A 22,773-nucleotide genomic window follows, 5' to 3' on the forward strand; every position below is an offset into this window, starting at 1 on the left:
AAAACAATCTTTCCTCGCTAGACCAAAGAACTTTGACCTCCAGGTCCCCAGATTTGCTCCCCACGTTAGAGTGGAGGCATACGTTATCACTGTGGCTACCAAAGAAGGAGGGTGAAATGGCTTTCCTTTAGACAGGTTGCCTGAAACACTCCACCATAGCAGATCCCCTGCAGTGTCTCTGGAGATTCTGACCACCTCCTTGAGATCTCAGTTGTGTTGAAACCACTGCTTGCGGAGGCACCACCGGAGAGCCCTCATATGCCAGTGTACATGATGGACCAACAGTATGCAGGAAGCAAACAGACTGAACAGGTTGAAGACCTTCAGGACTGGAACAGCCGCTCCATTCTGAAAAAGCGGAATCATAGCCTGGATGTCTTGAATCCTCTGTGGAGGTGGAAAGGCATGACTCACAGTAGTGTCCAGTACTGCTCTTATAAACAGGTGAGATTTGGGCACATTTAATTGCTTTTTGGGAATCAGGAAGTACCGGAGTAGCACCCTTGACCCTTTTCCTGCTCTGGAACTATCTTGATTGCACACTTTTGAAGTAATAACATCACTTCCTGCTGAAGAAGCAGAAGGTGCTCTTCCGAGCAAAGGCCCTGATGGGGAGGGAAAGGAGGGGGAAACTACTGGAAGGATAGGGCATACCCATTTTCTTTAATATTTAACAACCAGAGGTCTGAGGTACCCGACCTCCCAAGAGGCAGCAAATAAGCCACCCGTCCTCCCCCAAGAGCTGCATGCTCTAACATGTTGAAGCTGGAGCTGCTTTCCTGCAACAATGGTTGGAGAGGGGGAAGAGGAGGAGTTCTGTCCGACTTGCTGTCGGACAGAACCCCGCATACCTCTGCCCTTTTTCCTGTAGGTCCTGTACATGGGATTTGCCTGCTGTTGCTGTGGTTGTTGTCTGCCATGAAAGGACAAGTTTTTCGCAAAGCCACGAAACTTCTGGAACTGTATGAAGCTCCTGGGCTGGGGCTGGAGCCCTAAAGACTTTGCCGTAGCCTTGCTATTCTTAAAGCACTGCAGCGCAGAATCCACTCTGGTCCCAATCAAGCGGGACCCATCCAAAGGTAAGTCCAACAATGTAACTTGAACATCTGGCGAAAATCCTGAACCTCACAACCAGGCATGCCTTCTTGTCACCACAGATGACCCGCATTACTCTGGCTACAGAGTCCGCCGTGTTGGATTACCTGCCGGACAGCAGCCTGGGCATACGGCAATAGTTCTGAAATTGAACCTCCGTGGGCAACTTTGGTACAACCTCCTTAGTTGAGCCCATGAAGGCATGGACGTAACGACCCAAGAGACATGTGGCATTTGTGGATTTTAGGGCCATACTCCCCAATTAGAAAACGTTCTTAGCCAACTGTTCCATACGTTTTGACTCTCCATCAGCAGGGGTAGATGGAAAAGACCGTACCAACAGCTTGGTAGAACAAGAAGCCTGGACCACCAAGCTTTCTGGTGAAGGATGGGAGGACAGAAATGCTGGATCCCCAGAAGCCACCTTGTATCTCTTAGCCACTGTTCTGGAAACAGCAGGGGAAGGGGGGGGGGGGAGATTGGCTTCTGCCAAACCTCCAAAATGGGCTCTGTTAACGCCACATTGAAGGGCAGCAATAGTTCTGATGCATAAATTGATGAATGAAGAACCTTTGTAAGAATGTTGAATTTCGACTCTGCTGTGTGAAGAGGTAACTCTAAAAGGTCCGCAGCCTTTTGAATCGCAGCATGGTATGTAATCACCTCAGGAGGCGGCAGGCCATTAGTTGATGTCAACTTCCACTCAGGGGAAGTGTCCAGGCCACTAGCCTCTGCAAACCCTCAAAATTAGGGTCAGGAACCAGCATATCTCCCTCCATGCTCATCTTGATACTCCTCTTTCTTCAACAGCCTTGGAGCCTCTCTCCAAGAGCTCATCTTTGGAACCGGCATCGATGGAGGGTCCACAGAAACACAGGTCGAATTCAGCTGAGGTCGAACCGGAGCCGGTTCCGATCCAGACGGTGCCGGAGAAGAACAATCCAATTGAACTCGACTCTCTAGAGACTGCAATGGAATCTATAACCTCGGCGTCGGAAGAGGTAAACTCCATGGAGCCATTGGCATAAAAGGCATGAGCGGTGCCTGGGGAAAATGAGGAGGAAATCCGCCAAGAGAATAGGATAATGGACCCATGGGGCCAGCAGGCACACCAGTAGGATGTGCAGCCTTTGCAAAAATGGTGAACATAGAATTTAAAAAATACGATGGATCCGATCCCGGGATTGGGAATGCAGGATACGTCGGATCCGGAACAGGCTCTGGAGCCGTCCGTGGAGGCACCAAGATTGGCTCCGGCTGTGGGGTGAGTGATTTCGGAGCTGGAGTAGCCAACCTCTGCATCCGAGGAGGCGTAACATTCTTCAGAGCCTAAGGAGTCACAGCTCATGGTGCCGTAGACTGGGTCGGACTCACTCCTGGTGAAGGAGTCGGAGATATCGCATCCCTGCGATGACATTTAGGACTCTGAGACAACAACTTCAGAGTCGCATCCTTCGAAGAACGACGCAGAGAACCATGGCGCCGCTTCTTCTATTTCTTGGATGACCTCGAAGTCTGAGGCATCGTCTGACTTCGATCTGGTTCGTAACCTCCTGCGACCTCTCTTTTGATTCTTGGCTTTAACAATCAACAACTTGGCCTCCCTTTCCTTCAGAGCCTTTGGATTAATCCGCTTGCACGAACTACATGTCCTGATGTCGTGATCAGGGGACAGGCACCACAAACAATCCTCCTGAGTGTCAGTGATGGCTCTCACACTCTCTGCACGGCTTGAATCCCGACTTTCTTAGAGTAGTCATCTTCAACAGCTACAAAGTTGTGGCGGTAGTAAGAAACTCCCAGAAATGGAGAGCCTGGGAAAAGAAACGTTATGCGTCGATGGCGCAGAAAAAACTAACGTCAGCACGCTGACGAGGTCTTCTTATGGCTCCGATGACGTCACACGGAGTTGGCTGTGGAGTCGTTCCATTGTGACATCCTCGTCGACGTGGGAGAGCTGACAAGAAAAGTTTCCATGGAATGCTGCGCATTGGGATAATTCAAAAGGTGAGTAATCCACAGGATGATGTATCTATCAGAAAAAATCTATTTATCTTATCGGTCGTAAGATAGACTCTTTGGAGGAAATAAAAGCAGTCTGGTAAAATCAGTTTATCTTACTGGGTGTAAGGTAGGCTCTAAGGAGGAAATATAGGTTAATTAGCTTAAACCTGGCATTCCTAGACACTTTTGGAACATGTTCCAAACTATTCGCCCAGTCTGCCTCCGATATCTGGGCTTCCAAATCCTCTTTCTATTTCCCCCAAAGTTCCGCTAGGGGGGGGGTAACGATATTCGCTCTGAGAGCACGATAGAGACATGTAACCCCTTTGATGCCCAGTGGAGGAACAAATAAGCTAGCAGCTCTTATGCCTAGGGGGCTCAGCCATCCCGGGCCCCCAGTGTTTTTTAACCATCTCTATTACTACCCTATGTAACCAAAACTGTCCCCTCTGAAGTTCAAACTCCAGGCACAGATCCTCAAAGCAAGACCAAAGGTTGTCCACTTAGTGAGCACCTGCATTTTACTTCCCCGTGACATTAGTCCCATACACTGCAAAGGTAAGTCAAGAGAGTATGGGCATTGCGTGTGATTTTTTTTGTAAGCATCATAGCCAACAATGTTGCATTACCAGTAGCTCCCTTTAACAGCAAACGGGGGTTCAAAAAGGATTTGAAACAATTCCAGGGACTGACGGACGGAGCGGGCCTCTAACCCCTCAGGGTTCCATCTGCTATGTATCTACTAGGTAAACCACTGCAGTTGCACTGCCAGATAATAAGAATCCAAGTCTGATGCCACTAGTCCTCCCTCCATCACGGGCATTGCAATTTAGCCATCGCTACCTGACACCTGCCAGCCCCCCACAGAAGCTCAATCATCATTCATGGCCCCGAAACACACTGCGAGGGACAATCATCCGCAAAGATGAGAAAAAATAAAGCAGCTGGGGAAGGGTAATTGTCTTAGCAAGGGGAACCCATCCAGCCATGGACAGCGGCAACAATTTCCAAAAGTCTACAGTTGAACGCAGAGCCCGGACAGTGGCTCCCCCGTTACCTTCCAAGAGATCCCAGGAGTCATAGTAGATCTTGATCCCCAAATACTGCAGGCAAGCTGTTTCCCACTGCAGTCCCCTCAGGCCTTGCGGTTGACACAAATCTCTGTCGACAGGGAACAGGTTAGACTTCTCCCAATTAATTATAGACCTTTGAACAGTTTTGGACATTGGATAGGCCTATACGTGGTGCCATTTCAAGTGGTTAGAAATCTATGTGTGTTATTCCCAGTTTCCTTATTGTTAGACCCACAAGTTCACTTGAAAGCCCTAAAAATAATAGATCCTTATCTAAGTAACAGATATAAGCCCTCATTACAAGGTCCTTGTAAAGAACTGATAGAGTAAATACAGCATCCAGAATTACAACTACTACAACATATGGTAATTACCACACGTGGTATTAACACATCATTGTGAGTTCTCACACTTGGAATGACGAATATTTGTGAGAATGTGAATTTGTGTACTTTTTTCCTAGTCCTGTACCACTAACAATCAACAACAATAGGCATTCTAGAACGTTGCTTTGCTTGATGTTGTTTCCACAGGTTCTGCTATGTAATGTGGCATCACCCACCAGTTGGCCTTTATTGCAAATACTCCAAACACCAGAATGAAGTGGCCATAGGTCTGGCTTGGCTTCCATGGCAAAAGTTTATCTGATCAGTTTTGAAGTACCCAATTAAACCAAACATTTAAGGTGCATCGTCCAGAGAGAGCTATAGGAACCACAGCTGCACAAACATGACTTTTGCACTGCCCAAATCCCACCTACTCTGGACCACAAATCCTACCTACCCCAAACCACATATGCACAAAATGACTCAAGGATCGCAAATCCTACTCGCCCAGGACTATACAGGCGCAAACAGAACTCAAATATCGCACCCCCCCCCCAGACTACATATGTATAAATACAGCTCAAGCGTAGCCCAATTCCCTCTTACAGTGGACCACATCTGCTCGAACTCGACTCGAGTGTTGCCAAATCCTTTCCACCCTCAACCACAAATGCATGAACATTACTCAAGCATCACCCAAGTCCTCCTCGCCCTGGACCACATACGCAGAAACATGACCCTGGAATCCCCCAAACCCTACCTACCTGAGACCACATCAGTGCTAACATGACTCGGGCATTGCCCACATTCCTTACCACCACACCCCTAAAGCACATCAGGTATGCCCATGATTACACAGATGAACGAGCAAGCACATCACAAACATAAAACAACAAATCTGATGAAAGTGCTGGAGTTTCTTAAGTAATGGCAACATTCATCAAGGTCCAGAGAGAAATATCTCTTACATTTTTAGCTGTAATTCAGCGAGCAAGAGTGAAGTAAAAAATAATTATGCTATTCCTTTTTTATATATAGTGTGAAGTAATACGTAATTTTTTACCCGTGTCTGTTTCTGTACAGGTGACAGGTCAAGAAGGGCTTCGTTATAATTTAAGTAGATACATGTAAGTTACCTCTTGTATCCTGTTGACTTTGACCCCTGGGACCTCTGAGGCTTCCTCCTGCAGTGTTCCTTACGATGCCTCCTCCATTTTCCTCGTTAGCAGGAATGAAATCTACAAAAGAATGAGCAGAACATTAGTTCTCCATGGTTCACGTAAGGAGAACAGGATCCTCTGTGAAAAAATATTTCTTTTATACATGTTTTTCTCCTCTGTGAAATTATTTTCCTTGTGGAGAAAGCTGTTCCCCCTCCATGCATTGTGGTTGTTGAGTCCTACATGCCTGTACCACCTTCCAATTCTTTATCTCTTACATGTATAGCAATGTGGTTGCTGGTTCCTGCGTGTATGTAGCTTCTGATGGTTACTTCTGACCAAGACTCCTCAACTTGTGAATATCCCCAGATGCCAGACTGGATCTGGAAAACTCAAAAAGCAGTGCTCCTGCATGCAGGTAAATGGTGCATTGCGACTCTGCATCAACTCCATTTCTGCTTTGGAAGTGAACACCAAAGCCTCATTTAAATACCACCAATGCATGCATGCATGCAGACGTCAGTTCTTTCCAGAAGCCAGCTCGTGCCCACAGACGCAGAGCACCTCCGCAAATTGGAAGAACCAGTGTGCAGATTCCTAAAACTGGGACCTCTTTAGATGGAAGAGATCATTCTAAAGAACGGGGAGGTGAGAAGGGCGGTGAGGAATCTGCAGTTTGATTATCCACAGGAAGAAGTGTTACTGGAGGTAAGTACCTTGCACTTGTTCTTCTAACCGCAGTTTCCTGACCCAGTGAACAGATACCAAAGCGGTACCTCCGAGGGTGGTGGGTCTGTGAAGCGTAGCGTTACCAAAGGTAAGTAATTTTTTCATCAGCATGATTCAATATTGTACGATTGTTGATTTCTTAATGCCATAGTACCCTTAGTGAGATTTCTTCCCTTCTAACTCTATTGCATTGTGGTTGTTCATTCCTGCATGCCTTTTGTGGGATTCCTTATCCCTTATCTATATTGCATTGTGGTTGTTGATGCTTGCATGCCCCTAGCATCTTTAGTGTGGTTCCTTATCCCTTATCTGTATTGCATTGTGGTTGCTGATGGCTGCATGGCAGTAACATTAGCTTGGTACCTTCTTTCTTATCTGTATTGCATGTTTTTTATTGAAGCCTGTATGCCTGTAGCATTAGCTTTGTTCATTCGTTCTTATCTGTACTGCATGTAGTTATTGATGCCTGCATGCCTGTAGCATTAGCTTGGTTCATTCTTTCTTATCTGTATTGCATGTGGTTATTGCTGCCTGTAGCATTAGCTTGGTTCCTTATTTCTTATCTGTATTGCATGTGGTTATTGATGCCTGCATGCCTTTAGCATTAGCTTGGTTCTTTCTTTCTTATCTGTATTCCATGTGGTTATTGATGCCTGCATGCCTGTAGCGTTAGCTTGGTTCATTCTTTCTTATCTGTATTGCATGTGGTTATTGCTGCCTGTAGCATTAGCTTGGTTCCTTATTTCTTATCTGTATCTGTATTGCATGTGGTATTGATGCCTGTAGCATTAGCTTGGTGCTTTCTTTCTTTCTTTCTTTCTTTCTTATCTGTATTGCATGTGGTATTGATGCCTGTAGCATTAGCTCGGTGCTTTCTTTCTTTCTTATCTGTATTGCATGTGGTATTGATGCCTGTAGCATTAGCTTGGTGCTTTCTTTCTTATCTGTATTGCATGTGGTTATTGATGCCTGTAGTATTAGCTTGGTGCTTTCTTTCCTATCTGTATTGTATGTGGTTATTGATGCCTGCATGCCTGTAGCATTAGCTTGGTTCATTCTTTCGTATCTGTATTGAATGTGGTTATTGATGTGTGCGTGCTTGTAGCATTAGCTTGATTCATTCTTTCTTATCTGTATTGCATGTGGTATTGATGCCTGTAGCATTAGCTTCGATCTTTCTTTCTTTCCTATCTGTATTTCATGTGGTTATTGATGCCTGTAGCATCAGCTTGGTTGTTTCCTTATTTCCTATCTGTATTTCATGTGGTTGTTGATGCCTATAGCATTAGCTAGGTTATTTCTTTCTTTCCCATCTGTATTTCATGTGGTTATTGATGCCTGCAGCATTAGCTTGTTTTTTTCTTTCTTTCCTATCTATAATACATGTGGTTATTGATGCCTGCATGCCTGTAGCATTAGCTTGGTTGTTTCCTTATTTCCTATCTGTATTTCATGTGGTTGTTGATGCCTATAGAATTAGCTAGGTTCTTTCTTTCTTATCTGTACTGCATGTGGTTATTGATGTCTGTAGCATTAGCTGTGTTCTTTCTTTCTTTCCTATCTGTATTGCAAATGGTGTTGAAGCCTGCATGCCTTTAGCATTAGTTTGGTTCTTTCTTTCTTTTCTATCTGTATTGCATATGGTTGTTGATGCCTGCATGCCCTTAGCATTAGTTTAGTTCCTTATTTCTTATCTGTATTGCATGTGGTAATGGATGCCTGTAGCATTAGCTTGGTTCTTTCTTTCCTATCTGTATTGCATATGGTTGTTGATGCCTGCATGCCTGTAGCATTAGCTTGGTTCATTCTTTCTTATCTTGCATGTGGTTATTGATGCCTGTAGCATTTGGTTCTTTCTTTCTGTCTTATCTGTATTTCATGTGATTATTGATGCCTGTAGCATTAGCTTGGTTCTTTCTTTCTTTCTTTCCTATCAGTATTGCTTTTGGTTATTGATGCCTGTATGCCTGTAACATTAGCTTGGTTCATTCTTTCTTATCTGTATTGCATGTGGTTATTGATGCCTGCATGCCTGTAGCATTAGCTTGGTTCATTCTTTCTTATCTGTATTGCATGTGGTTATTGATGCCTGCATGCCTGTAGCATTAGCTTGGTTCATTCTTTCTTATCTGTATTGCATGTGGTTATTGATGCCTGTAGCATTAGCTTGGTTCTTTCTTATCTGTATTTCATGTTGTTATTGATGCCTGCATGCTTGTAGCATTAACCTGGTTAATTCTTTCCTGTCTGTATCGCGTGTGGTTATTGATGCCTGTAGCATCAGATTGGTTCTTTCTTATCTGTATTGCATGTAGTTGTTGATGCCTGCATGCCTTTAGCATTAGTTTGGTTCTTTCTTTCTTATCTGTATTCCATGTGGTTATTGATGCCTGCATGCCTGTAGCGTTAGCTTGGTTCATTCTTTCTTATCTGTATTGCATGTGGTTATTGATGCCTGTAGCATTAGCTTGGTTCATTCTTTCTTATATGTATTGCATGTGGTTATTGATGCCTGTAGCATTAGCTTGGTTCATTCTTTCTTATCTGTATTGCATGTGGTTATTGCTGCCTGTAGCATTAGCTTGGTTCCTTATTTCTTATCTGTATTGCATGTGGTTATTGATGCCTGCATGCCTTTAGCATTAGCTTGGTTCTTTCTTTCTTATCTGTATTCCATGTGGTTATTGATGCCTGCATGCCTGTAGCGTTAGCTTGGTTCATTCTTTCTTATCTGTATTGCATGTGGTTATTGCTGCCTGTAGCATTAGCTTGGTTCCTTATTTCTTATCTGTATTGCATGTGGTTATTGATGCCTGCATGCCTTTAGCATTAGCTTGGTTCTTTCTTTCTTATCTGTATTCCATGTGGTTATTGATGCCTGTAGCATTAGCTTGGTTCTTATTTCTTATCTGTATTGCAAGTGATGGTTGATTTTTGCATGCCCGTCCCACATCTAGTTTGATAAACTCTTGAGCAGTGGCCGATATTATCCAAAAGAAAAGAGAACCGCACTGAATTTCCAGAAGCCTTTGGTTCCCCTCTTTATGTGAAAAGCTGCATTTGATGTCGTTGAAGCTCATGGAAAGCACATTGCCGCAGCTGTGATAAGTGTAGATTAAGCTAGTCTAATGTCTTCTTTGGTAGCAGGGGACTGAAATGCATACTATACAATTACTATTAAACTTTACTGGCCTTTATTAAACAACTGCCCAAACCAATGAGATGTGTATCTTTACTAACAACCTAATCCTACAAGCTGCAGTGCAAAGTGCAAACTTACCAATAGGTTATCCTTCTGCTCATTCCGTATAGCTGCACACTATGCAGAACTACAAAGGAGATATTTCCCTCTTCTTATTTTACTATTTCACAAGCGCATACATAGCACAGAATTATTCTGACATGGCATGTTTTGCTCCTACTCACACCAATGCACAGCAGAGACTTACTCAGGCTGTCCTCATAGTCGGTCTCCATGCAAAATGGCACCAGGGCCTTGTTGGTTTTCTCTACAAAGTAATTCATGACATCGAAGAGTGTCTTGCAGTTAACCTGGAGGGTCGGAAAGACATGAACATACTTCCAGTGAGTACAAAGGGCAGACAGTAGTGGAGTCTAACAGAGAGGCAATTGTGAGAGATGACAAGAAACAAGAAGGCATTTGAGAGAAGGGTGGGAAACAAGGGAAAACAGAAGAAGAGAGTGAAAGACAAGTGATATCAGCATGAAGAGGAGCAGGAAAGAGACTGACCAAGAGGACTGGAAATTAAAGACAGCAAGAGAAAGGCATAGGGAAAGAACGAGGGGCAGGAAAAGATGGGCATAAAAATGTAGGGGCGATGGTGGTATAAGGCAAGGTGTCAAATTTGCAGATACACTGTGATACCTATATTACATTGCCCAGCCAACACAATACATGAAGATGCCCATGACGTGGCATTAAAATTACAGGGATCTGAACTATATAGGCAGTTGTAAATTCTTAAACGTGTCGCATACGCATACACCTAGTTGAAATTCACGACTGTGAAGCTTATCCGCCAGACTTTCTGCACAGTTATAAGTTACTTAAAATTCCATAACTTATGCAAGAAATTACTTGGGGCCTGATTACAAAAAAAGAAAGATCTTCATCACTATATTTTCTATCTCCAATTGGAGCAGATACTAGTCTTGGAAACATTTAGAAACCTTTCTACAAGTTCACCTATAAAGAGCACCAGTTGCAGGTTTGAAATTTCAACTTCAGGAAAAAAAATTCACCTGCAAACAAAGATGCATTTCCTACGCTCCCACCATTTTTAGGGGCTGTTCTCTTCCCTTTTGCACCCCAAACCGGTATTTTCTCCTGGCTTTGAGAGCAATAAATGTCCAACCCTCTACAGAACTGGAAAGGGTCTAACATAAAACACAAGGGAACTTGTGTGAACTTGATGTAAAGTACCCACACTTATACACGGAAATTGTGTGAACTTGCTGTAAGGTACTGACACATGTACATGGAACTTGTGTGAACGTGCTGGAAGGTACCCACACATATACATGGAACTTGTGTGAACTTGCTTTAAGGTACCCACACATATACATGGAACTTGTGTGAACTTGCTTTAAGGTACCCACACATATACATGGAACTTGTGGGAACTTGCTTTAAGGTACCCACACATATACATGGAACTTGTGTGAACTTGCTTTAAGGTACCCACACATATACATGGACTTGTGGGAACTTGCTTTAAGGTACCCACACATATACATGGAACTTGTGGGAACTTGCTTTAAGGTACCCACACATATACATGGAACTTGTGGGAACTTGCTTTAAGGTACCCACACATATACATGGAACTTGTGGGAACTTGCTTTAAGGTACCCACACATATACATGGAACTTGTGGGAACTTGCTTTAAGGTACCCACACATATACATGGAACTTGTGTGAACTTGCTTTAAGGTACCCACACATATACATGGAACTTGCTTTAAGGTACCCACACATACACATTGAACTTGTGTGAACTTACTGGAAGGTACCCACACACATATATATGGCACTTATATGAACTTCTGTAATTTACATCCATGAACATGGAACTTGAGTGAATTCTCTGTAACTGGCACACACATAGCTGGAACCTCTATGTATGTAACTTATGTGCTGGCATTCCAAAACTTGGACCCAACCCTTTCCCGCCATTAACAGAGTTACTCCAGAAAGAGGGCATCGTTTTACTCAAGCACACCGCTGGAGTATCTCCCCTTGCAGCGTAGGAAGAGGAACGGATCATCTGCAGACTTGGAGAGGGTGTAGCGGAAGAGGTTGCCTCTCCATGGAGAAAAAAAGAAAAGAAACAGTGCAATCGCACATCAAGATGCCGCCTGCCCCCCTCTGTCCCAGGATCGATCTGCACACTGTGTAAAATTCGGCACCGTGATGTGGGACCCCATGGAACTTGTCGCATGGTATTCCCAATCCTACACCTGACTGTTTGCAGGACAGGTGCGAGTGAACCGCACTTGCTCTGATTCTTTTCATGTAAAAACATGTACGTTCTTGCTTGCAAAGGAGAAGTGTGCAAATGTTTTCCAGGAATATGCCCGGCAACCTATGATGACCGCTCAGTTTTGTAGATTTACTGCTGGAAAGTTTTGTGAATTCTAGAAAGTCATCATTACGCTGCCTGTCAGGTTAGTAAAGTTGCGGGTACAGTTTTATACATTTCTTAACAAATTGAGCCATCAATCTTGAATTCTGTTTTGTTCCCCTTTTGTGTGGTTGGATGACCCGCTGTTCTCTTATCAGACTGGTCTTGCAAGCCACAGGACATAGCGTTGAGTCACAGCTGAAGGGTAATGTAAGCTTTTCAGAAAAACACTTGTTTTAGCAGCAACGCAGGACTTCATGTTTGATATGTTTTATTTTCTAATGTAGGTTTTTTTAGACGCTGTAATGAAAACAGCTCTTATGATCACCAAAATATAGTGACTTTTTATAGCAAAGAAAGTTATGGCTGGCGCTGTGCACCCTTTTGGTTCCAGGCATAGGGCCCAATTCACATAAATCTACCGCCTTACTACTACCTCGGCAAGGTAGTAGGAGGTATACTTACTCGAAATCCTACATGTGATTAGAGTACCGTACCAATGGAAAACTGACACTCGTGAATAGCAAAAGTCAGTTTGCACACGTAAAAGAAGCTATTTGAGGGAGTAAGTCAGATTTTACACACACACAAATAACATTCTGAAGCAGCCTATAGGATTCATAGCTTTCGCACAGAGTCGCCAAAAATATCCTTTAAATGGCATATTGATACACATCAATTTACCCATAAATCAAAGTCTTATTTGTACTTGCTTCGTACAAAAAAAAGCCTTGACATTGTTTATTGAAGTAGAAAAATTTCAATCAATAAATAGTTTTGAATCTCTCGCCCAACTCACCCCAGGCATTATATTTAAGCAATGTGGGCTCCAGAAACAATACAGCTTATGGATTGTACTTGGGTAATCCCACAACTTACCTGGTTATCTTTTCCAAACACCCACTTCCGTGTGGTGAGTGGCATCTATACGGCCTGTTGAACTTATCGTTATTCCCTAGTTGTAAGAAAGTGGCTCTGTATATACTGCACCAAAGTAAGGTACAGTGTGCACAGAGTCCACAGTCCCCAGAGGTTTGGCAGAGGTTAAAGATAGATATAACCTTACTCTCTAAAGTGGTAGCTTGGTCGAGCAGTAAGGTAGTATTAGAGGACAGTGTAAAGCATTTGTTTTACACACTTAGTCAACAAATGGTCTCACACACTCAAGAACTGAACTCTAGGCCAATTGTTTTGTATATAAAAATATATTGTTGTTTTATTTCAGAACCACAAGTAGGTATAAAAATACTTTCTCAGAATGAGATGCTACAGTTGAGTTGTTGCAATATGCAACACAAGTTAAACACCATTATAACATTGAGCTCAATTGGAGGTTTAAGTAAAATGCAATATCAATTACTTTACATATGTTTTTCTTACTTAGGGCTGGATCCTGGATTCAGCCCTGGTGCATATTCTGTAAACAGTTGAAAGAAATAGTTTTTGTTACACAGGCGATTTTTAAGGAATATTTGTGTGTTTCAAAAATTTCTGGCAATGTTATCCTATGGAGGAAAATCAGGTTATTGGCAAATCATAGTTTTAATTACTTTTTAAGGTCACTGCTGGGCACAAAGATCCAGCACTGGGATCTCTACTCGTAACAGGTGAGTAATTACGTTTTCGTTGATCGGGTGATTTGTAGGTTATCGGTTTTCAGGTAAGTACTCGACTGGCAGAGTTAAGGTTCTGGAGTTAGACTCAGGGGTCTCCCAGTCTCAGGTAGGTACAGTAGTTGCACCCTCAATGGCACACGGGCAGCCGGTTGCAGAGAGAGTAGGCCCAATGGAAGCCTATGGCGGGTAGGGGGCCTTTGATTGGTGGCTGCTAGCAGGCAGACCACGAGGCTGTGGGAGCTGAGCTCCGGGTCACTTACACACGGCAAGTAGGGAAGTAGAATAGAAGAACAGTAGTTACTTACCTGTAATCTGTCGTTCTCCAGTATTGGTGTCTAGTAGGGAAGTAGAATAGAAGAACAATAGTTACTTACCTGTAATCTGTGGTTCTACAGTATTGGTGTCTTTCATAGATTCACATGCCTGAATCATTCCCTGTCGTCGGAGTGGGACTCCCACTCCGACGACGGGGAATGATTCATGCATCTAAATCTATGAAAGACACCCCAATACTGGAGAACAGTTGCTACACTTCCAGTGGCACTCGGGCGGCTGGGTGCAGGGTGCTTTTGGGCCGTCGGGCGCCCAATGGGCATCAATGGGAAAGCTGCAAGACGAACAAAGACTGCAAGCTCGGGGACGGAGATTCTTCAGGTGCAACCACCACTTCGAGAGGTAAGCTGGGAAGCTGTAGGTTAGGTAGACACCCAGGAGTTGAGCACAGGGGGCGGTGGGGCGCCGGGTGCAGGGGTGTCTTTTGGTGTTGGGAAATCTTACCCTCTGCTGGTCACGGTTGGAGGGGTCCCTTGTTGTGAGACTGCAGGCATCGTCAGGAGCGTTGAGGAGGGTCCTTGGGTGCTAGATTCTGGGTCACAGTCGCAGGGGGGGATGTCCTCGTGGTCTTTGTCCACTCAGGCACGGGCCGGGCTCAGCAGGTGCAGAGTGTGCTGGATTCGCTGTTCCTGGCTGGCACCAGGGGTTGTAGATGTTTGAGCATAACCACTGCTCATGGGAGTCTCAGTCTTCTGATGAGCAAGGCAGTCAGGTCCTCCAGGGTTTTCGAGGTTGCTGACTACAGGAGATGCCGAGGTTTAGCAGGAGCAGGTTCGAGGGTCGATAGGCCAGTAGTGCTGGGGCCAAGTCAGTTGGTGTTGTCCTCATGTTAGCAGCTGCACGGCAGGTCTTCTTTCTACTTGTTCTTCTTGGTAGTTTCGGAATCAGGATCTGAGGAAAGAAGGTTCAGGGTGCCCTTAGGTACTAAATTTAGGGGTGTTACAGGTAGGAAAAGGACAGGGACCAATGGGTCACTTTCCTGGGGTGAGTATAACCCCTATCCTGCCACTCTCCAGTGGGAGGGGGGCAGGTGCCTAGCTCCGATTGGGTAGGGCTCCCCATCCTCAAGATGGTGAGAGCCTGGATTTGTGCTTTACCTCGCCTCCCCCACCTGAGGGGTGGGGTTGGCAGAGGCTGGCACACCACCTTTCCTCACTTTGGTTTTCCTGCCTGTCTTCCCGCCAGAGTGGTGGTCAGAACCGGTGGGGGCCAGTTGCTGAGTACAGCAAGTGGCCTGGAGAAGCTCACGAATGCCTTTGAAACTTCCCCTGTCCATCCTGGGGGAGGAGGCCTAGCACCTCGCCCCAGGATGTGTATTGTTATAGGCCCACGAGAGCGGATGGCTCTCCACCCAGGGGTCCAGCAACACGTCAGCTGGGTGGCAGCCTAAGCAGCCTCTCAGTCAAGACGCTGGTTGTGGGTTAGTGTCAGGGGGCAACTCTAAGTTGCCCTCTGTCGTGCAATTTACATTAAATCCCACACTGGCATCAGTGTGGATTTAATGTGCTGGGAAGTTTGATACCAAACTTTTCAGTCTTCAGTGTAGCCATCATGGTGCCGTGGAGTTCGTGATGACGACCTCCCAGCACCATATACTCTTAATGGCAGCACTGCACTTACAGTGCCCAGGAATGGACCTGGGTACTGTAGGGGTACAGGGCTCATGCACCTGTACCCACACCACTGGCATATTGCACACATCTAGAGGGGTGACTGAGGTATGCCAGAGCAGTGTTTTGTGGGCATGGCACACAGAGATGTGTGCCATGTCGACTCTTTGTTTTGTTCTGCACCCAGACACTCAGGCTGCAAAGTGTGTGTCAGGGCACAGGGCCTCTGAGGGTGGCACAATAAGTGCTGCAACCCTTAGGGGCCTTCTCTGGTCACAGTGCCCTGGGTACCTAGGGTACCATTTATCCGGGGTCTGGCATGTGGCCAGAGATGCCAATTGGGTTTAGGCTTCAATACAGTTTTAGGGAAGGAACACAGGCCCTGGGTACCCGATTGGCAGGAGCCCAGGGCACACTCAATCAAAGTACATCAGCAATTCAGCAAAAAGTGGGGCATACCATGCAAGGAAGATGGCACTATCTCACATTGACGATTCAGAAAAGGGGGTGGTGATGAACAGAGTGTCTGAATTAAGCAGACCACTCTTACCCAGTCCAAAGATCAGGGCTTGATCCATCACAGTTATTTAGCTCACTGCCCCATTCCAGCTCAGAACCTGGCTATATGCAAATTAGTCTGTCCCTGGCCTAGTGCATCATGGGAACAGGGCAGACCAAACTACCAAGCCAATTCTTCACCAGAAAGGAGACAAGCTACCGGGGACCGGTTTCTGGCATTTCAGCCTCGTCGGCCCGGCTTGCTTGAATCCTGATGGAGCAGTGAGCAAGGGACTCATGTCTGAGTATACCCTGCCACACCTATAGTGGCCAAAAACGATTCAGAAAAGGGGGTGGTGATGAACAGAGTGTCTGAATTAAGCAGACCACTCTTACCCAGTCCAAAGATCAGGGCTTGATCCATCACCGTTATTTAGCTCACTGCCCCATCCCAGCTCAGAACCTGGCTATATGCAAATTAGTCTGTTCCTGGCCCAGTGCATCATGGGAACAGGGCAGACCAAACTACCAAGCCAATTCTTCACCAGAAAGGAGACAAGCTACCGGGGACCGGTTTCTGGCATTTCAGCCTTGCCGGCCCGGCTTGCTTGAATCCTGATGGAGCAGTGAGCAAGGGACTCATGTCTGAGTATACCCTGCCACACCTATAGTGGCCAAAAACGATTCAGAAAAGGGGGTGGTGATGAACAGAGTGTCTGAATTAAGCAGACCACTCTTACCCAGTCCAAAGATCAGGGCTTGATCCATCACCGTTATTTAGCTCACTGCCCCATCCCAGCTCAGAACCTGGCTATATGCAAATTAGTCTGTCCCTGGCCCAGTGCATCATGGGAACAGGGCAGACCAAACTACCAAGCCAATTCTTCACCAGAAAAGAGCGAGCTACCGGGGACCGGTTTCTGGCATTTCAGCCTCGTCGGCCCGGCTTGCTTGAATCCTGATGGAGCAGTGAGCAAGGGACTCATGTCTGAGTATACCCTGCCACACCTATAGTGGCCAAAAACGATTCAGAAAAGGGGGTGGTGATGAACAGAGTGTCTGAATTAAGCAGACCACTCTTACCCAGTCCAAAGATCAGGGCTTGATCCATCACCGTTATTTAGCTCACTGCCCCATTCCAGCTCAGAACCTGGCTATATGCAAATTAGTCTGTCCCTGGCCCAGTGCATCATGGGAACAGGGCAGACCAAACTACCAAGTCAATTCTTCACCAGAAAGGAGACAAGCTACCGGGGACCGGTTTCTGGCATTTCAGCCTCGTCGGCCCGGCTTGCTTGAATCCTGATGGAGCAGTGAGCAAGGGACTCATGTCTGAGTATACCCTGCCACACCTATAGTGGCCAAAAACGATTCAGAAAAGGGGGTGGTGATGAACAGAGTGTCTGAATTAAGCAGACCACTCTTACCCAGTCCAAAGATCAGGGCTTGATCCATCACCGTTATTTAGCTTACTGCCCCATCCCAGCTCAGAACCTGGCTATATGCAAATTAGTCTGTCCCTGGCCCAGTGCATCATGGGAACAGGGCAGACCAAACTACCAAGCCAATTCTTCACCAGAAAGGAGACAAGCTACCGGGGACCGGTTTCTGGCATTTCAGCCTCGTCGGCCCGGCTTGCTTGAATCCTGATGGAGCAGTGAGCAATACAGCCAGGTTCTGAAACTGGGATGGTGCAATGAGCTAAAAAACGGTGTTGGATCCAGCCCTGATCTCTTGACTGGGTGAGAGTATTCTGCTTAATTCAGAGACTCTGTCCATCACCACCCCTTGTTGTAAATTATTTTGTCCACCCTAAGCGTGGAAGGGTATACTCAGATGTGAGTCCCTTGCTCATTGCACCATCAGGATTCAAGCAAGCCGGGCCGAAGACGGCTGAAATGCCAGAAACCGGTCCCCGGAAGCTTGTTTCCTTCCCAGTGTAAGAATTAGCTTTTGTAGTCTGGTCTGCCCTGTTCCCATGATGCACTGGGCCAGGGACAGACTCATTTGCATACAGCCAGGTTCTGAAACTGGGATGGTGCAATGAGCTAAAAAACGGTGTTGGATCCAGCCCTGATCTCTTGACTGGGTGAGAGTATTCTGCTTAATTCAGAGACTCTGTCCATCACCACCCCTTGTTGTAAATTATTTTGTCCACCCTAAGCGTGGAAGGGTATACTCAGATGTGAGTCCCTTGCTCATTGCACCATCAGGATTCAAGCAAGCCGGGCCGAAGACGGCTGAAATGCCAGAAACCGGTCCCCGGAAGCTTGTTTCCTTCCCAGTGTAAGAATTGGCTTTTGTAGTCTGGTCTGCCCTGTTCCCATGATGCACTGGGCCAGGGACAGACTAATTTGCATACAGCCAGGTTCTGAAACTGGGATGGTGCAATGAGCTAAAAAACGGTGTTGGATCCAGCCCTGATCTCTTGACTGGGTGAGAGTATTCTGCTTAATTCAGAGACTCTGTCCATCACCACCCCTTGTTGTAAATTATTTTGTCCACCCTAAGCGTGGAAGGGTATACTCAGATGTGAGTCCCTTGCTCATTGCACCATCAGGATTCAAGCAAGCCGGGCCGAAGACGGCTGAAATGCCAGAAACCGGTCCCCGGAAGCTTGTTTCCTTCCCAGTGTAAGAATTGGCTTTTGTAGTCTGGTCTGCCCTGTTCCCATGATGCACTGGGCCAGGGACAGACTAATTTGCATACAGCCAGGTTCTGAAACTGGGATGGTGCAATGAGCTAAAAAACAGTGTTGGATCCAGCCCTGATCTCTTGACTGGGTGAGAGTATTCTGCTTAATTCAGAGACTCTGTCCATCACCACCCCTTGTTGTAAATTATTTTGTCCACCCTAAGCGTGGAAGGGTATACTCAGATGTGAGTCCCTTGCTCATTGCACCATCAGGATTCAAGCAAGCCGGGCCGAAGACGACTGAAATGCCAGAAACCGGTCCCCGGAAGCTTGTTTCCTTCCCAGTGTAAGAATTGGCTTTTGTAGTCTGGTCTGCCCTGTTCCCATGATGCACTGGGCCAGGGACAGACTAATTTGCATACAGCCAGGTTCTGAAACTGGGATGGTGCAATGAGCTAAAAAACGGTGTTGGATCCAGCCCTGATCTCTTGACTGGGTGAGAGTATTCTGCTTAATTCAGAGACTCTGTCCATCACCACCCCTTGTTGTAAATTATTTTGTCCACCCTAAGCGTGGAAGGGTATACTCAGATGTGAGTCCCTTGCTGTTGGACAGGCCCCACGAAGGGCTCGCTCCCTCCCCGCATGACAGGGCCCAGACACCGGCTCTCCGGGGGCTACCCGCAGAAGCAACCCGCAACCCGTCCCCTCCGGGACGCCTGCTCCCGGATGTCTCTGTGTCACGGGCCCGGGCCCCCGTCAGCCCCATTGCCCGGCCCAGCCGCCATCTTGGACACTGCACCACGCGGCCGCGTGGCCTCAGCTCGACCCCAACCCTGGACCTGGCCAGGCCCCGCCATCCCGGCACCACCATCCACCCAGGAGGTGAACGGACCACTTGGCAGGCTAATGGGAGAAAGAAGTGTCGATGGCTCTCCCCTCGCCAGGTGCCGATCGCCCCCAGCCTCCCCGGGTGCTGGCTCCACCCCCCTGCTGGGTGTCTGGACTCCCTCATCCCGGACCTCCCGACCTCCCAGTGCGAGGGTCCGGACATCAAAGGGCGCCAGACCTATAACTGAGGCAGCCCCAGAGCAGGAGGGCAGTTGTATCCTGGAGTCGAGAGACACCGAGAAGAACTCATCCTTGACGGACTGCTGGCGCTGCCGCAGCCCTGCCTTGTGAACTATCGCCCTGCCTGCTGGCGCTGCCGCGGCCTTCTGCAACCTTCATCCTCGTGGGACCTGCTGGCGCTGCCGCGGCCCGTTGTAACCGTCATCCTCGTTGGGACCTGCTGGCGCTGCCGCGGCCCGTTGCCATCTACGACCTCTTCGGGACCTGCTGGCGCTGCCGCGGTCCGACCCGTCCGAACACCGAGCTCGAGGATTGTGAGCTACCGCCGTTTCACCTCAGTACCAGTCGGTACCAAGACTGTCCCGCTACCCCCTTTCCCTACTAGAGACTAGAATTGAGAGGATCATCGTGTCCTGACCTCCTTGTATCGTACTACCTTACTTCCAGAACTGCCTATAAAAGGTGTTAATCTGATCTTCGTGTGGTGTCCATCTGTGGGGGGGGGGAAGTTACTTGTCTGTACGATCGCTGGAGACGGCCCTCACCGGAGGCCTCTCCCCTTGTGCTCGGCCGACCCTCCAGGTCCCCGTCTAACACTTGCTCATTGCACCATCAGGATTCAAGCAAGCCGGGCCGAAGACGGCTGAAATGCCACAAACCGGTCCCCGGAAGCTTGTTTCCTTCCCAGTGTAAGAATTGGCTTTTGTAGTCTGGTCTGCCCTGTTCCCATGATGCACTGGGCCAGGGACAGACTAATTTGCATACAGCCAGGTTCTGAAACTGGGATGGTGCAATGAGCTAAAAAACGGTGTTGGATCCAGCCCTGATCTCTTGACTGGGTGAGAGTATTCTGCTTAATTCAGAGACTCTGTCCATCACCACCCCTTGTTGTAAACTATCTCACATTGACCCATCTCGCTCCTCAACACAGAAGCAAAAATCCTAGCCAAGCTTCTGCCATCCCGGCTTAATCAAATCACAATCAAATTGGTGCATCCCGATTAATCTGGCTTTATGCCTGGTAGGAATCCGGCCCTTAATTTGAGGCAACTCAATGGAGTGTTGGGTTGTGTTGAAAAATTCAAGACGATGCGGTGGACCTGTCGCCTGATGCATGTATGGCCTTTGACACAGTTGAATGGCCGTACACATTTGCCGTGTTGGAGCGCATGGGCTTCGTTTCTGTCCTGGCTGAGACACCTTTATTCTAAACCATTGGTTCAGGTAGTTGTAAATGGTCAGACTTCCCGGATGTTCCCCCTCCAACGCAGCACCAGGCAGGGATGTCCTCTTTCGCCCACTAATGTTTCCCTAATCCTTGAAACTTTGGCTGCCTTGTCCGAATGGACCTGTTCAGTGGCCTGTGCTAAACCGAAGAGTGGGAGGATAGGATATCTTTATATGCAGATGACATCCTACTAGACATCACTGCTCCACAATCCTCCATTAGACATTTTCACCAATTTTGGTAAATATTCTGGCTACACCATTAACTGGTCCAAATCCACTGTGTTTATTCTCCTTGGCAAGATGCCAATCCTACAGTGGGGCACGTATAGTGAAAGATGGATTCCGATATCTCGGAATCTGTCACTACAGATCCTGTACTATTCAACACTAATAAACTCAAAGCCCCATGCTGCGACTTAAAAAGGATATTTAGCACTGGAGGTTGCTACCACTCTCCCTGCTTGGCAGAGCGGCCATATTTAGAATGATGGCACTGATGAGCTTCCTCCATGTGTTGCAAAATACACCATTCCCCGTTCCCACACCCTATTATAAAACCGTTGAGGGTAAAGTCAGAAATTTGTGATGGGATGGAGGTCCCCCACGTATCGCCCTAAATGACCTGACAGGAGGTTGGTACGATGGAGGAATAGCCCTACCGACATTCAAAAATACTGTTGGATGACGCACTTAGCGGTAATTAATCAATGGGTTTATTAACCCACAGAAAACCCAGAGTACTGTATGGACCGTCACATGTTGCACCCGGGACGATATCTACATGCTCTTTACAATCGTCCAAAACATCAGACACTTGTGGGACCAACCGCACTCACAGTTCAAATTTGCCCATAGGTGGGTGCCATAGATGTTCTTAAAATACCCTCAAGTGCCTCACCATGTATATCCTTCCATTTCCTAACCTTTTTTGGTGGGATTTTAGCTTTGCAGGGTCTCAGTGGGGGAGCTAGCGTAATTTTAAAATGAACTGCAGAATGGTCAGACCAGGAGACAGGCTGCACTGTCGTGACTTCTAGATTAGGATGGTTGGAAAAGATACCATCAAGGGTGTGTCCTGCCTTATGAGTCGGGCCACAGAACCATTGCTTCAAATCCACCCCCTGCATTAGTTCGATCAGATCGTGAGTATCTAGATCTGAACCGCATTCAAGATGAAAGTTGAAATCCCCTAGTAATGTGAAGGACTGGGCACATACTGCTTCTTCAAGTATGCTACTCAGGGCTGTGACGAATGGAGCTTTGGCCCCCGGGGGCCTCTAGACTAAACAACCTTTAAGAGTTTGATGGTCAGATAAGGTAAAGTTAAAAAGAAGCGCCTCGTCTAAATCAGTGGCTCCAGGCTCGAAGGACCCTCTGACTGATTTATGGTAAATAATGGCCAGGCATCCGCCTTTCCTCTTTACTCTGTTTTGAGAGTAGCAGATAAAATCCGGTGGGGTGGCTTTAACTATGTCTGGGCCAGAGGCTGCGTCTGTCCAGGATTCCGTAATGAATGCTATCATCACTCCAGAATCCTGAATTAGATCAGCCAGTTCTAAACTATGTTTGACCAGAGATCTGGCATTGAGCAGCATACACTTTACTGCAGCGTGCTCTTTCCTTACCGATGTTTTGTTTAAGACCCTGGGGGATGCAATAGATTGCCAGCACAGGCTAGGCAGCGCCTGTAAACAGTTTGCGCACTGGTGAGGATTGGTCGACATGTCTTCCCCCATTTTCATAACAGCG

The 22,773-nt window shown here is 46.8% G+C and overlaps 1 protein-coding gene across 2 annotated transcripts in view; it reads right to left on the minus strand.

Annotated features, from left to right (window-relative positions):
- The window catches only part of STAP2 (signal transducing adaptor family member 2), a 338,860-nt gene that overhangs the window by 103,595 nt on the left and 212,492 nt on the right, over positions 1-22,773 (minus strand). For both annotated transcript variants that reach the window (XM_078670196.1, XM_078670195.1), the window contains exons 8-9: positions 9,837-9,939; positions 5,635-5,736 (exon numbers count right to left, since the gene is read on the minus strand). In XM_078670196.1, coding sequence (XP_078526322.1) covers positions 5,635-5,736; positions 9,837-9,939 — 205 coding nt within the window. The remainder of the gene's footprint in view (positions 1-5,634; positions 5,737-9,836; positions 9,940-22,773) is intronic.

This window comes from Lissotriton helveticus, chromosome 12 (genome assembly GCF_964261635.1).
Source record: "Lissotriton helveticus chromosome 12, aLisHel1.1, whole genome shotgun sequence".
Lineage (NCBI taxonomy): Eukaryota > Metazoa > Chordata > Amphibia > Caudata > Salamandridae > Lissotriton > Lissotriton helveticus.